Consider the following 15,048-nt stretch of genomic DNA (forward strand, 5'->3'; position numbering starts at 1 on the left):
CAAGAGTTATGGAGGGCAGACAGGAAAGTGGAGCTAAGACTACAAGCAGATCAGCCATGATCTTATTGAATGATGGAGCAGACGCGAAGGGACAAATGGCCCACTCCAGCTCCTATGTTCCTACTTCATGCAGCTGATGAAGAAGCGCACGGTAAGCAACTGAGCTTACCAGCAATTTATGAATTTCTTTGGCGGCTCTAAAATACTGTGGTAGATCTTGCTCCTGTCACCGACACCTGCCTGCTCAGGATTACCTTGCATTAATCTGCCTTGAAATAAATCAGTTCATCAGGGCATTCATTTAATTGATCTGAGTCCTTTTATAGACGCGAGTAATCTCTTCTCCTCGTCATCTGGCCACTCAAGATTTCTTTACCAATTTCCTTTGCTGATCTATGGATTTTTTGGTTGGATACAGTACAATACAGGCACCAGCAGCTATCTACTCCTTGTCAAAGAATGCCTTTGAATTATTCACAATGCATCTACTCAAACAGACAAAGGAAACCACAGCTTAATGACCCTTCTGAAAGACGGTACCTCTTAATAGTACTGTACTCAAATGCTACCTACAAGGCTTAATGAACAAGTTGGTGGTGGGAACAAGCCACTACCAGTAGGAACACTGGATGAGAAATATCAGCTTTGGTTTTGTAACCAGGCATTTTTGACTTTAGTTTATATCAGTATTTGGTTGTCTTTACATTAGTTACATTATTAGCTGTATCTCAGAAATGACTCCACACCTCCAGGAGGAGAGAGGTATAAAAATTCTTGTTTCTAATGTCATCTTTACTCAGGCAGCCCAATTTATTTGGAAATCAATGAATATCCAAAACTATGTTGAATGAAGCTGATCATTTTTAAAATAACAGAAGCTTTCCCACAGGACACCACTACTGGGAAAATCAGTTGAAACTGGTTTAAACTGCAACTGTATCTGGTGGACCTCTGTTTGAAGTAACAGGTCCCAACTGGCATGCATTGGGAGCAAGCAAAACAACTGGGAAATCCAACAGGAAATCAGTTGGCAGGTTTGTCAGCTGACTTTGGCTGTGGCCAATTGTTATTTACTGGAAACAGTTGACTTGTGAACTGGAAAATGGCTGCATGCAGAGAAGCCTGTCGACACTGTTCCACATTCCCGTGTGTCAGTTATCAGATTGGTCAGAGTTTGTGTGTCGTTGCCCAGCATGATTATCAAATTTTGCCAGGCATAGTTGTGTTCTGGTTAACATATTGTACATACACTCTTTCTTGAGCTCGTGGAATCCCTCAAATGCTTTTCTCACCATCTTAAGAGTTAAGTTTGATAACTGTGAGATGTAGAAGACAGACTATACGACGTAGGAGCAGAAGTAGGCCATTTGGCCCATCGAGTCTGCTCTGCCATTCAATGAGATCATGGCTGATCTGATAATCCTCAACTCCACTTTCCTGCCTTTTCCCCAAAACCCTTGATTCCCTTACTGAGTAAAAACCTGTCTATCTCAGCCTTGAATATACTTAATGACCCAGCCTCTACAACCCTCTGTGGTAAAGAATTCCACAGATTGACGACCCTCTGAGAGAAGAAATTCCTCCTCATCTCTGTTTTAAATACTCTGAGATTACGTCCTCTGGTCCTAGACTCTCCCACAAGGGGAAACAACCTTTCAGCATCTACCCTGTCAAGCCCCCTAAGAATCTTATATGTTTCAATGAGGTTGCCTCTCATTATTCTAAATTCCAATGAGTACAGGCCCAACCTACTCCTCATAAGGAAATTCCTCCAAACCTGGGATCAACCTAGTGAACCTTCTCTGGACTGTCTCCAATGCCAGTATATCTTTCCGTGGATAAGGGGACCAAAACTGTTCACAGTATTCTAGGTGTGGTCTAACTAGTGCCTTGTTTGGTTTAGCAAGACTTCCCCATTTTTATTCTCCATTTCCTTTGAACATTCCATTTGCTGTTGAACTTGTATGTTAACCTTTTGGGATTCATGCACAAGGACTTCCAAATCCCTCTGTGCTGCAGCCTTCTGCAGTCTTTCTCCATTTAAATAATATTCAGCTCCTCTATTCTAACTGTCAAAGTGCATAACATCACATTTTCCCACATTATATTCCATCTGCCAAGTTTTTTGCCCACTCACTTAACCTGTTTATATCCCTCTGTAGACTCCTTGTGTCATCCTCACCTCTTGCCTTCCCACCTATTTTTGTGCAAACTTGGCGATAGTACATTCACAATCCAGGATGCTGATGGTAATGACAGCAACATGAGCCTTTATCATCTGCTCCTGAGGCTGATGTACTTATTCTTACTTCGTAGCCCAAATCCACAGAGGCGATGATGCTTGAAATTCCTTTCTGCTGTTCAACATAGCTGCTGCAGCATTCCTGAGCACTGCATGCGTCTGCTGTTGGTTGCTCTGCTTTGTTTATTACTGGGAGAAGTGACCAAACTGTCCCAGTTCATTAACAGGGCCTCACTGGGATTCTCATGGTATAAATGTATACATAAACTTCTGATTCATATGTGATTTAAATGTGCTCAGTCCACATGCTTATGATTCTCCCACCCTGAACTTTAAATGACCCACATCAGCACTGTATGCCTCTCACTCTTCACAGCATAGCTATGGTGTCCATAATCAGATGATGATATCAGCAGACTAGTCAGAATGATGACAACACAACAGATAAGGAAATTAAAGGGGGAATTTTAATTGTAGTTTGGTCAGTGTCACAACCACATAAGAGGTATTTTCTTAAAGCGGTCCATGAGCTGAGAATTTGTGTCTGTGTACATAGCCCTCTTTTAACTTGTGTGGTTCAATTTAAAACTAATCTAGCAGACAAGCTTTAATCTTAAACAAGATAGGTTAGTTTATTACAAAGAAAACTACGTTGAAATTTACTTAAGTAAAAGTGATAAAGTTATTAACTAAAATACAGATACCAAGATTAAAATGCAGCTAAGGGAAAAAAGATACTTAAATGAGATTTCAAATCAGTATTTGAGAGAGATTGTTGCGGGCCCATTGCTTGAATTCCTTCTTTCCGAAGTGAAGGAGTTGGAACTTGAGGTTCAGTTTGAATAGCTGCAATGGCTTCTGCAGCTGACGATTTGGAGATTTACCTTTTCAGGTGCACTCAGCAGGTTTTTGGGGGAGAGAGAGGTTTCCTGTTCCTCACTAATTCTGTGGTTACAGTACTTGCAGATTGCCTGGACACAGCAGAACAGCAGTGACTTCTTAATACCTTCCTCTTTGTCCTCCCTTGACAAAGCACCCTCTCTGATGTTGTCTCTAAGAGTTCTTCCAGGGGTCCTGCACACAAAATGGCTGTTCTCAGCCTGTTTTTATCATAACCAAAACAAAAAAGCTGCTATATTAATTTCATTGAAGCATTATTCCACCAGGCAAAGGAGTTAGAAGTGTTGAGGTCCTTTGAAGTCCCTTCCCTGTCTCCTGTTCTCTCAGAAGTAAAAGGGTTTTTTATGCTTTTTAGAATTGAATGGACTGGAGAGGGGTCTTTGCAGTTGTAATGAATCTTGTAGTCAGGTCTAGCGACATGAGTGTGACGAGGTTTTAATAAACACTGGGCGGTGCCATGTTGATTGTCCATACTTCCATTTTGAAAAAGAATTTTAAGTTCATGTGAAAGGATATCCAGAGGCAGCTTGCCTTGGATTGGTACTATGTTGAGTTATTTCGAGACTGCCTAGCCTTCGGGAAAGTGCAAAGAAAGTGAGCCCAGGATGACAGTGACACAAACTATTTTTGTGGAGTTCAGAGAAATACTCTGCTGCTCCTGGCCCCACAAAATCAAGTTTTCTTTTTAAAGCTTACCTCAGAGGTATCTGCTTTGACTGAGTGAAGGGTCCGTGATAAACCCTGATTAGCATAAATTCACAAGGCCCCTGCTTCAGCTGCCCCGCTTTAAGACAACTTTGAGGTGAACAAACAGCAATAAATGACCCTGTTTCCACTGGACAAAGGGAGTTAAAATCGTTCTAAAGATTGCAGTTGCTTCATTGGAAGAAACACTCAACTTTTTATGTTCAAATGTGGGGGGAGGGGAGAGGGGGTGGGGAAGGTATGGACAATGCAGTTATACCACTTCTCTAAAATGGCAAAATACTTAAATGAATTTAGGAGACAAGTTCATCAATTAAATGATCTACTTTTCTCCCTCCCCATCAGACAACAAAAAGAGTTTTTTATTCAATGCATTTCAAAGAAGTTGACACCTTTTCTTAATTTTCTATTGCTTAAATCTGAATGTATTCATAAAAGCAATGAAGCAGACCACTTGGCCTATTGAGCCCTCCGCAACAGAATCCAGCCAGTCCCACTCTTCCAACTTTTCCCTGTAGCCCTGAAAATTCTTTCCCTTGAAATACTTATATAGGAAATACTTATAATTCCCTTCTCACAGCTACAGTTGAATCTGCCTCCACCACTCTTCCAGGCAGTGCATTCCAGATCATAACCACTTTTAGTATATAAAAAAAAGTCCTAAGTCTCCTTTTGTTATTTTGTCGATTGTAATGTACCAGTAATTCAACATTCAAATATTTTGAATGTACAGTAAATTCTTAGAAAATAACTGAACATAGTATGCAAATGCACATTCAACTAATCTCCAGGAACCAGAGCCCAACAGGTTGCTTGAACCCCTGGGCTCCTCCTCCTCCCAGTGAAAACAAGTTTACTGTAAGAAAATGGGATGAATAAAAGCATTCTTCTTGCAAGCATTTTGAAAACAAATGGTACAATGACATCTATATTTTATTGAAACCAGTGTACTTGCATAAAATATGTGAAAATACTACTTTTCACATTTGAATAAAAAATAGACTTGGGCATTACAATTGAAATCAACTAAAATTTTAACAGTTGTTCAAAATAGAGCTGGACAGTCCACCAGGTTTAAAAAGGCTCAACTTAAAACTTTTTCATATCATTATGGGTAAGAGACTTGAAAAAAATAAGGGTTTTTTCCTTGGGTCACTTTTCTCCCTATACTGCTCCTGGCCAAGGGGGCACCCTTGTCCTACCAAACTAGTGTCACTCTGGAACTGGCCATTTAGCTGTACATAGGCCACATTGCTTTTCAATATTGTGGCTGTTTCTTAGCATCTACCAAACACAACACAGCTTGACATACAGAATCAGGATTCCCAGCTTGCCTGGATGGATATTTTTTTTTAAATCTCTCTTGTGGGAGTAATGCACAGGGACAGTTAGCCAATTCCAAGCTGATGTAAAAATATTCTGTGACAGAAGTAAACAGTCATTACACAACAAGGAAATGTTCACCTTCTGCCCATGTCAAAACACTTTATGTGTGAACTAATCTCAGTCAGGGATAGTTTAAAAGAGCATAGCATTGAAATGAGCTTCCCAAGTCTAATAGGTGGTAGTGGTAGGGTTGGCTATAGATACAGCCAGGGTTCCTGATCCCAAATGCAATATTCTGGCCCTACCTAGAATTGTGAGCCTGAGGGCATCAAGACTGGCCTTGCCAGAGATGTCTCCTGCACGCTCAGTGACTAACCTCACAAGGAGCATTTTCAGCTGTGGCTTACTAACAGAAAAGTCATTCAGAACAAAGCAGAACATGCAACATAGAAAAAAAAAAGTTGTGTTAAAAGGTGTACAAATCCGGCAGTCAGTTTAGTTGTTATAAAATCACAGGGCTGCAGAAGAGATTTACGAGGATGTTGCCATGAATGGAGAATTTTAGCAATGAAGAAAGACAGGCTGGGCTTGTCTTCTTTGGAACAGTGGAGGCAAAGGATGTTTTAATTCAGGTGTATAAAGTTGAGGGGCCTAGATAGAATGGATTGGAAGGACCTATACCCCTTAGCACAGAGGTCAATAATCAATGAGCATAGATTGAAAGCAATTGACAGCAGGATTAGAAGGGAGTTGAGAATTTTTTTCACCCACAGGATGGTCTGGAACTCGCTCCATAAGAGTGGCAAAGGCAGAAGCCCTCATCGCACTTAAAAACTACTTGAAAATGCACTTGAAGTGCTGTAACCTACAAGGCTACGGACTAAGACCAAGAAATTGGGATTAGGCTGGATAGCTCTTTTTCAGCTGTTCTATTTCATTAAAACCAGAAATTCGTACAGAACATGATTAATAAGTTTAAACTTTTTTTAAAAAATAAAATTAACCTAATTGTTCTTGTGCTGTTTCACTAACAAGTAACGTTACTTCATTTTCCTTACTTCAAAATAGCAAATTTCCTGCAGTAAGTCTCAAATATTACACTCTGCATTGAGAAAAATAAAACCTTTGTTTATAGAAACTCATTCGATTTGGTAGAGTTATTGTGCTTAGTTTCAGTGACATAGTGATTTCATAAAGGGTCTTGCAGAGTCTGACAACTACACATTTGTTTCAACAGGGTAATTCTACATGTTTTTCAATTGCTGAAAATTATTACAAAAACTACCTTATGATGAAAGAGATATGGAGTAAAGGGAATAAATAAGAATAATCATCCTTGTTCTAGACACCCACACATAAATATAAACATTTTTATTTTCTGTCTCTTATTTTAGAGTATCTGCTATTCCCTGGGTGAGGGGGAAGGGAATTGGTACACACATTTCAGTGAACTGGTTGATAACATCATTACAGTGTTCCCTCCACCCTTGGGAAAAGCCCAGCCTCTGATCTGCATCTTCCTGGGCTGTACCTCTGATTTCACTAGAGGTCATAACACTTGGCACAGCACCTCAAAACACAATTTCGCTGAATCCAGAGGACAGACATCTCTGTCCTTCAAGCAATAACAACAAAAGCAACTGCTTTTCACAGTTAAACGCTTGAGGAAAACTCCAAGCACAGGATGAACATGACTCGAACAAGGCATAATTTTAATCTTGCTTTCGCAAATCATCAGGAAGAGCATTTGTTGGGTGCATCTTGTGCAACTTAGCAACTTGTGCATATCCATCCAAGTAGCAAATTTTACATTTGAGGTTAAACTAGCTTGGCATTTTTAAAAAAGCAAATGACAAACAGAAAGCTATGTACCATTGAAGACTGGCTGTGGTCTGCAGATCTGAAAAATTTGGTGCTGCTGCAGGCAGCTGCTTGACTCCTGTTAGTTACAGGCTGTCAGAAATAGCACAGTGTAGAAGTGCCTCTGGAGATCATTTTTTTTGGGTGTCGTACTGACACACTTCCATTGGTGAAGTGCAAACAGTTTTAGTTTTGATACAAACTACATCATAGTGGAAACATCTATAAATTACAGCAGGGGTTCTCAAAGGTGACCTACCACCGTCACCACCTTGGGAGAGCTAGGGGATGGGCAATAAATGTAACCTTCCTGGTGTTTTTATGTGCTGCATGTGTTCCACTGAACCTGCTAGTGTGAACTCTTCACTTCACCACTCAGTTTTTGCCTCAGTAGTCACTTGTGGTAAAGCATTCATGTTTTAGTCTGCGTTCAGGGGGAACAAACCGCTAGCTTGAGAAGTTCTGGTAACAATTGTTGATCCTTGTTACCAATTTGCCAACTAGTCAATGCAATCATTTGCCATTTAACACCATAAATCTTATAAAACTAGTTCATTTTATTCTAATGGGGTTTTAAGTTAAAAATAGTGAAATTGCTGATGATACAACTGATAATTGTTGGAGTCACTGTAGAGTACAGGTCAAATTCTGGCTGAGAGTCATGGAGCTCAGTACATTTGAAGGTTGTTCCTTGCCAGTTTCACCATTCAAACATTTTTTGGATTCTTTCCTAATGCAGTTTGACTCAAAAGTGTCTTTTAAATCTTTGTTTGTATTTGGACAGATCTGTTTAGCTGTGAAACCAAGATTAAGGCTGTTTTGCAGGGCATGACTAAGTTGATGAGAGTAGAAGGTAACTCCAGGAAGTAATGAGTTGGTGATGTCATTCTGACAAAAATGATACACAGCTCTTTGTGTTCTGCAAAAATTACGGAACACTAGGGCCAAACATTCTTGAAGACAATGTCCTTTTAACCCTGGTGTGTATGATGTGATTATTAGTTTACTAGGGTATCACTTGCAGTTGCATGGCTGTTCTCCCATGTGTTGTGTTTAAATGTTGCAATCAAATTCATCAGATCTAATAATAAACATTCTAACTCTAAATCAGAACAAGAACGAAGTTAGAAATTTGTCAGCCCCTGAACAGAAACTCAAACATGAATGTTTTACCAAAAGTGACTATTGAGGTGTAGACTAAAAGGATATTTAGAAGGAATTGAGGTTGACGAGTTCATGCTCCAAAATGGAAGAATTATTAGCTGTGTCTATCTGTAAAGCTGCACAAATTTCTGAGAACAGAAATGAAAGCAGCTGCTCCTGCACGTGACCTTTCCAAGACTACTTCAGACATTGGGTTATCTGCAATATCGGCCACCTTGTAGGAAGTATAAAACATTTTAAAGCACATGGTAACAAGGTGGGAGTTGTTTGGATTGATGCAGATGAGAAATCCACTTGGCAAATGGAGTCCATGTTGATAGAAAAGCTATGAACTGGGCCTGTTGCCATTGGCGTGAAAAGCACCAATCATAGTGAAAAAGTTGGAATCAAAGGCAGTTAAAATTTAAAAAACCCTTCCCCATCCACACTTTTTGTTTCGCAACATTGGTAATGTGACTAGAAGTTGAACAGAAATTTGGAAATATTGAGAATTCTGTCCGGACAGCTATTTTTCAGTCTAAGCTGAGTTTAGCTGGATGCTCCTGTCATTTTGCAACTTGATTGCTTGCAGACGATGACAGTACAGTGACATGTGACGGGTTCATAAGAGCTGAAGGGACCTGGTGCAGGAAAAAAGGAACAATGCAGGGGGAAAAAAGTCACTTTCATAGGAATAACACCTGTCCTTTGGAAAAGGATCAATAAAGGTGCTACTTTTTGACGTAACCTTCTTGTAAATTTGAAGGAAGTGTTCGCATCATCAAAAAAAACTTAATCCCTCTTGAAGGAAAATACGCTTTTATCTGTCTATGCGGCAAGGTAACAAAATGCCGGTAATTTTTGTTGCTGTTTAGAGGTTACCCTATAACCCTTAGACATGGCATCAAAGCTGAAAAATGTTGATCAAGTGGTGAACAAGTCACATCATTTGGTCCTAAGTGATTAAAAATTTATATTTGATTGAAATTTATGAACAAAAGTTTTAAAAACTTTTTAATGTAAATTTTAATGGTAATGTTGCTCCACTCCACATTTTAACATCGCTGAACTTCATATTCCTGCTTTTCCTTCATAGATGATTTACATCCAGCATTCTACCAAACATCAAAACTGTCTGCCTATGAAATTACAATCCCACGACAATTGATGGAAAGAGAAAAGCGAGATGCTGGCCTATCTCCCTCTGATCAGGTATATTGGAAAATAATTATGCTGTTGACGAGCATAGCTGTACTGCGTTGCTAAGTCTTCATGATGAAAGAGAACCCTGAGGATTTGTTTGATAACAGGTTGTACAAACTTGGCTTGTATTACCCAAAGTTTAGAATGTTGAAGGAGATCCAATCAAGGTACAGGGCATTTATAACGATAATTAGGTAGGGTTGACAGATTCCTCTGAGGAATCCATAACAAGAGAGCATGATCTTAAAATTTGACTTAGCCTATTTAGAAGTGAAATCTTTTTCATGTATAACAGTGGAAACCTGGAAGTTTTCTAACCTTGCATTACCTTTCTCAGAAATGTTGTCCACAACTCCAATTAAAAAAAATAAACCTTTTTCCTGTGTTTAACTTGACCTTTCCGTTCAAGGTCTTTGAACTTGTATAATAAAAGCAAAGTACTGCTTACAGGAACTCTGAAATAAAAACAGAAAGTGCTGGAAATACTCGGCAGGTCTGGCAGCATCTATGGAGGGAGGAACAGAATTAATGTTTTGCGTTGAACATGATTCTTCTTCAGGAGAGTTATATTCAACTCCAAATGTTAACTATTTCTCTCTCCAGACCTTCTGAGTATTTTCAGCACTTTGTCTTTGAACTTGACATTTGTTATTCAAGTGAGTGCTCACCTTTGTTAGTTCAAGACCCTCCATTTCAGTTTCTGACCTGTCTATACTGTGAACAACATTGATTAGCTGCAGAAATTCTTTTGCTTTCCTGTCTCATCTTACTTGACTTCTTTGCCACCTTTGACACTGTCCATTCTGTCACCCATCATAGTGGCACAGCTGTCTTTTGATTTTACTCATTTTTCCTGTCACAATACAGTCTCAAAATCCCTTAATTTTTCCTCTTGTGTCTACATAACCATCTCTCATGTGCCCAAAGGCTCCACTTTGGTTCACTTCTATGAATCATTCACATTCACAAACATGGATTCAGCTTCCAAATATGTCAACAATGTCCAACTTGAGTTTTCCAACAGCATTTTAATTTCACAGATTTTTGCTTAACAATCATATGGCATGTTCATTGTAAAGCATTAGATGAGGGAAAATGTTCTTTAGCTCAATGTTGGCAAAACCACAGCTTTCTCTCTTGGTTTTTCTGCTCATGTCTGTGGATTCCAGCTGCAACTGGCTACTCAGATTGAATCCATTGTTTGTGACCTTGTTTGATACTGAACTGAGTTTTTTTACCCCATATCTGTTCAATTGACCAAGACCATGTTATTCCACCTCTAGTGCTTTGCCTGATTATATTGCTCCCTACTACCATTAAAGTCCAAAGTGGACCCTTCATAGCCTAAAGAAATTGCTATGAATTAAGATATATGGTGCAATACCAAGCTAAATGTTGCAAGATCCAGGCTTGATTCTCAGTTTGTGCTCATCTTTGCCCCCTCTTGTCCAGGGGTGTAGAACTCTTATTATACCAGCTCAGCCTGCTGCCACCAGGGAGATCATCAGTTTGTGCTGAGTTAGATTATGTCTGCTAGTGGCAGCAGGTTGAGCTGGTACAATTGAGTTCTGTACCCGTGGACTGGAGAGGGCACAGATGAGCCATGGTTGTTGCTTGTGATGGCTATCCTGCGATCCCTGTTAGAAAGATGGATGTTGAGTGAGGGGATGAATCAGCTTGGTGGTGATGCCAGCTCAATTAACAGGCTAATCATTGAGTCCACTCAAGGGGCCAATGAGCAAATTTCAGAAAGATAAGGTTTGGCACAACACTAAACATGAATTTCAGGAAAATAAAGCTGACGGATGAAAAGAAACAACTTGCTGAGCAAACAAAAACAAAACAATAAATTGATCATTTTTTTAAAAAAAGAGTCATAAATAAAGATGATCATCAGAATATGGAGGGGTGAGAGTTCAGCTCACTCCCAGTCTTGGGTGCTCACTCACCCTCACCCGCTGAGTGGTGAGAGTGCGTGATAGCTTGTGGAGGTGTTGGTGAATGAGAACCCTGAGACTGGGAGTGAGCCAGACACACACTCACCCCGCCACCCACTCTCGCTCACCCCACCACCTCCTCTCGCTCACCCCGCCCTCACTTACTTATAATTAACATTATAAGAATGGTCAGTCCTGTATTTGGATGGGTAATAACAGTAACCATTAGTCAGGTATCTGGATTGGGTGTTTACAGTAAAAGTGAAGTCAATAATCCATAAGGTTGGGTGCTCAGCATTCCAGTTTTGCTAAGATAAATTGGATCATGCTGTAACAGAATCCTAGTTGAAAATCCACCTAATGTATGTTTCAGAGACTAACCCGCTCACCTCACTTGCTCACTTACTCTCACTTTCTCTCACTCACTAAATCGGGGGCAGTGGGTGCTTGGAGGTGCATTGAGTGATGAAGAGAGACCTAGAGCAAGGCCTGAACCCTAGTGGAATCTGAACGCAGGTGTACTCCGAGGGCCATGGGAAAGCAGTGGGAGCCGGGGGAAGTAGGGAGAAAGAGTGGTAGAAAGCAGTAGGAGCCCAAGGAAAGTGGCAAGAGCCGGGGGAGGCAGGGGGGAATGCGGCAAGAGTCCAAGGAAGGTGGCGAGAGCCAGGGGAAGTGGGGGGAGCATGGGGGAATGTGGCAAGAGCCCAGGGAAAGTGGTGAAAGTGGAGAGAGAACAGGGGGAATGTGGGGAGAGGGCCAGGGTGACGTTTGGAGAGAATGGAGGAAAGTGTGGCCCCGCGTGCCCCTCAGTCTCTCTTTGTATTTCCACATATTTGCAGCTGCGGGTGTTTGCTGTCCCTCCAATCACAGCCTCTCATATCAGCAGCAAACATGGGAGAGAATCAGGCTATAATGGAGGAGCAGCCCCTTGCAGAAATCTTCAGTTTCACTGACTGGTCTTAGCGGCATTTTGATCGGTGGCTCCGGGGACCAAACAAAGGGGTCTCAGGGTACAAACACACCACTCATTAAAAGCAAGACCACAAAAAAGCATAACAAGCACGAGGCTTTATTTCTAGATGGATAGAATTAAAGAGTGGGTCAGTTATGCTAAGCTTGTTTCAAACTTGGTCAGACCACACTTAACTGTGCTGTGCTGGTTGCCAACTTATCAAAGGGGTGTCAAGGCACTGGAGAGGGTACAAACAAGATTTACAAGGATGATACCCAAAATGCGTGGGTATACATATCAGGAAATGATTGACAGGCTAGCTCTGTTGAAAAAATAAGGCTGAGCAGTGATTTAATAGAGCTCTTCAAAATGGTACAAGGTTTTGATAGAGTGGTTGGAGAGTGGGGAAGAGCATAACCAGAGGCCATCAATATAAGATAGTCACCAAGAAATCCAATAGGGAATTCAGGAGAAACTGCTTTACCCAAAGAATGGTTAAGCATGTGGAACTTGCTACCACACGGAGTGGCAGAAGCGAATAGCACTGGTGCATTTAAGGGGAAGCTCGACAAGCATTTGAGGAAAAGGGAATAGATGGTTACAATGGTAGATTTAGATAGGCAAAGATGGGAGGAGGTTTGACTGGAGCATAAACACTGGCTTGGACTGGTTGGACCGAATGACCTGTTCTGCTGCTCTGTATCCTATGTAAGTTTGTGTTGCAACAAATCAGACCCCTCTTGTGGTGTAAAGTTTTGACAATGCATTTCAAAATATAAATCACTGATTTCTTCGGTGTCATTGCATTGTGAACCAGATGATTTCCCACCCCTCTACTAATTAATACTGTCAAGTATTTCATGACACGGCACCCTGTAGTTGCACAAAGAATTTAATCTGGCCATCAAGACAGTTTGATTTATCACACTGTTAATGAAACAAAACAAGGAAAGTCTGCCTAAAATTAACGTAAACAATGGACTTTATTGTTTTCCTTAACTGAGGAATTCCTTAAACCTTGGAATTTTGATGGCTTATTTTCAGCTATGCTATCACTGGAATTCATTGCCATACAACCTTTATCTGCAGTTTAAAAAAAATAAACTGTAGGTTTTATTGCAAGGATTCAAACACTTCAAGTTGTTTTCGTTTATTTCTGTTTTGTGTCTGCCAGGAACCTGTGAGCTTGACAGTCAGCCAAGAAACAGATGTGACATTACAGTCCACCAGTGCCTTGTGTGTTCCTGGAAGCTCAGTTGGCATGTTCCTGATATGGACCTCCTTTTGTGCAATAATAGAATGGTCACATTCTCTGATGTGATTGATTTAAAAAGAGGCGAATTCCTTGACATGCATGTTACATTTTTCATGTTACATTTTGCTCATAGCCTTGAGGAAACGTTTTTTTGTTGCACAAAATATTTAGAACACTTTTATTAAAACTGCTTTGTTCGTTATTTTCTTTTAAGCCTGTTCTAACTCCATTTCCCGCCTTTTCCTCATAGCCCTTAGACTTTGGGTAACCAAAGGTGTTATCGGCCTCAGGTTTAAAATTAACAATTGATCTAGCATCAATTGCCATGTGCGGAAGAGAGTTCCAAATTTCTACCACCATTTACACATAGAAGTGTTTCCTAGGGCTGAATTTTACATTCAGCATGTGGGGGCGGGCCTGACATGCTGGAGCATGTGTCCCGACGTCATCGCGCTGTCTCGTGTTATTTGGTTTGGCGTGCGCACGCTGGAGTCAGCTGTGCGCCTGCCGATAATTGAAAGGCCTATTAAGGCCATTATCAAACTAATTAATGCCAAATTTACACTGCCTGTCCAACCTTACGGTTGGCAGGCAAGCGAAAAGGCCAAGCGGCCTCTAAGTTTTTTAGGAAACCTCATCCACGAGCGGGATGAGGTTCCCTAAAGCTTTTACAACTTAAATAAAAAGTTTCTTTTGAAAAATAAAAATATGTCCCATCTCATGTGACACAGTTACATGAGGGGACATGTTTCATTAAATTTTTTTATGTTTTCAGTTTTTTTAACAATTGCTTCAATCTCCAAGGCAGCTCTGTGCATCAGGGGGATTGAAGCACTGTTTTGCGCGCATCCTCCCCCCCTCCTGCACAGGTTGTGCTCAGCACCACCGCTCGCGTTCCATGCCTTTATTGGCCCGTCCGTGTGAAATTGGGGTGCGGAGCCAATCGCGGTTGGCTACATGACCGCCCGCTCCTGCCGAGCCTGCCCGACCAATGAAAAATCCTGGCCCTAATTTCACTCCTGAATGGTCTGGCTCTAATTTTTAGACAATGTCCCCCGAGATTCTTTTTTTTTTATTCATTCGTGGGATGTGGGCTTCGCTGGCTGGGCCAGCATTTATTGCCCATCCCTAGTCGCTCTTGAGAAGGTGGTGGTGAGCTGCCTTCTTGAACTGCTTAAGTCTCTGTGGTGCAGGTACACCCACGGTGCTGTTGGGGAGGGAGTTCCAGGATTGTGACTCAGTGACAGTGAAGGAACGGCAATATATTTCCAAGTCAGGATGGTGAGTGACTTGGAGGGGAACTTCTAGGTGGTGACTTTCCCATCTATCTGCTGCCCTTGTCCTTCTAGATGGTAGTGGTCGTGGGTTTGGAAGGTACTGTCTAAGGAGCCTTGGTGAGTTGCTGCAGTGCATCTTGTAGATGGTACACACTGTTGCTACTGTGCATCGGTGGTGGAGGGAGTGGATCTCCAATCGATAAGTTTCTTGTCTTAGATTTAGCAGCTATGCACCCTCTGCTGTTTCA

At 41.1% G+C, this 15,048-nt stretch overlaps 1 protein-coding gene and 1 long non-coding RNA gene across 3 annotated transcripts in view; one reads left to right on the forward strand and one right to left on the reverse strand.

The window, feature by feature from the left end:
- Positions 1 to 15,048, forward strand: part of LOC144694895 (disintegrin and metalloproteinase domain-containing protein 9-like) — a 112,340-nt gene that overhangs the window by 20,908 nt on the left and 76,384 nt on the right. For both annotated transcript variants that reach the window (XM_078565628.1, XM_078565629.1), the window contains exon 2: positions 9,273 to 9,388. In XM_078565628.1, coding sequence (XP_078421754.1) covers positions 9,273 to 9,388 — 116 coding nt within the window. The remainder of the gene's footprint in view (positions 1 to 9,272; positions 9,389 to 15,048) is intronic.
- Positions 1 to 15,048, reverse strand: part of LOC144694897 (uncharacterized) — a 114,251-nt gene that overhangs the window by 15,476 nt on the left and 83,727 nt on the right. The gene's annotated exons all lie outside the window — the stretch shown is intronic.

Source organism: Cetorhinus maximus, chromosome 20 (genome assembly GCF_964194155.1).
Source record: "Cetorhinus maximus chromosome 20, sCetMax3.hap1.1, whole genome shotgun sequence".
NCBI classification, from domain to species: Eukaryota; Metazoa; Chordata; class Chondrichthyes; order Lamniformes; family Cetorhinidae; genus Cetorhinus; species Cetorhinus maximus.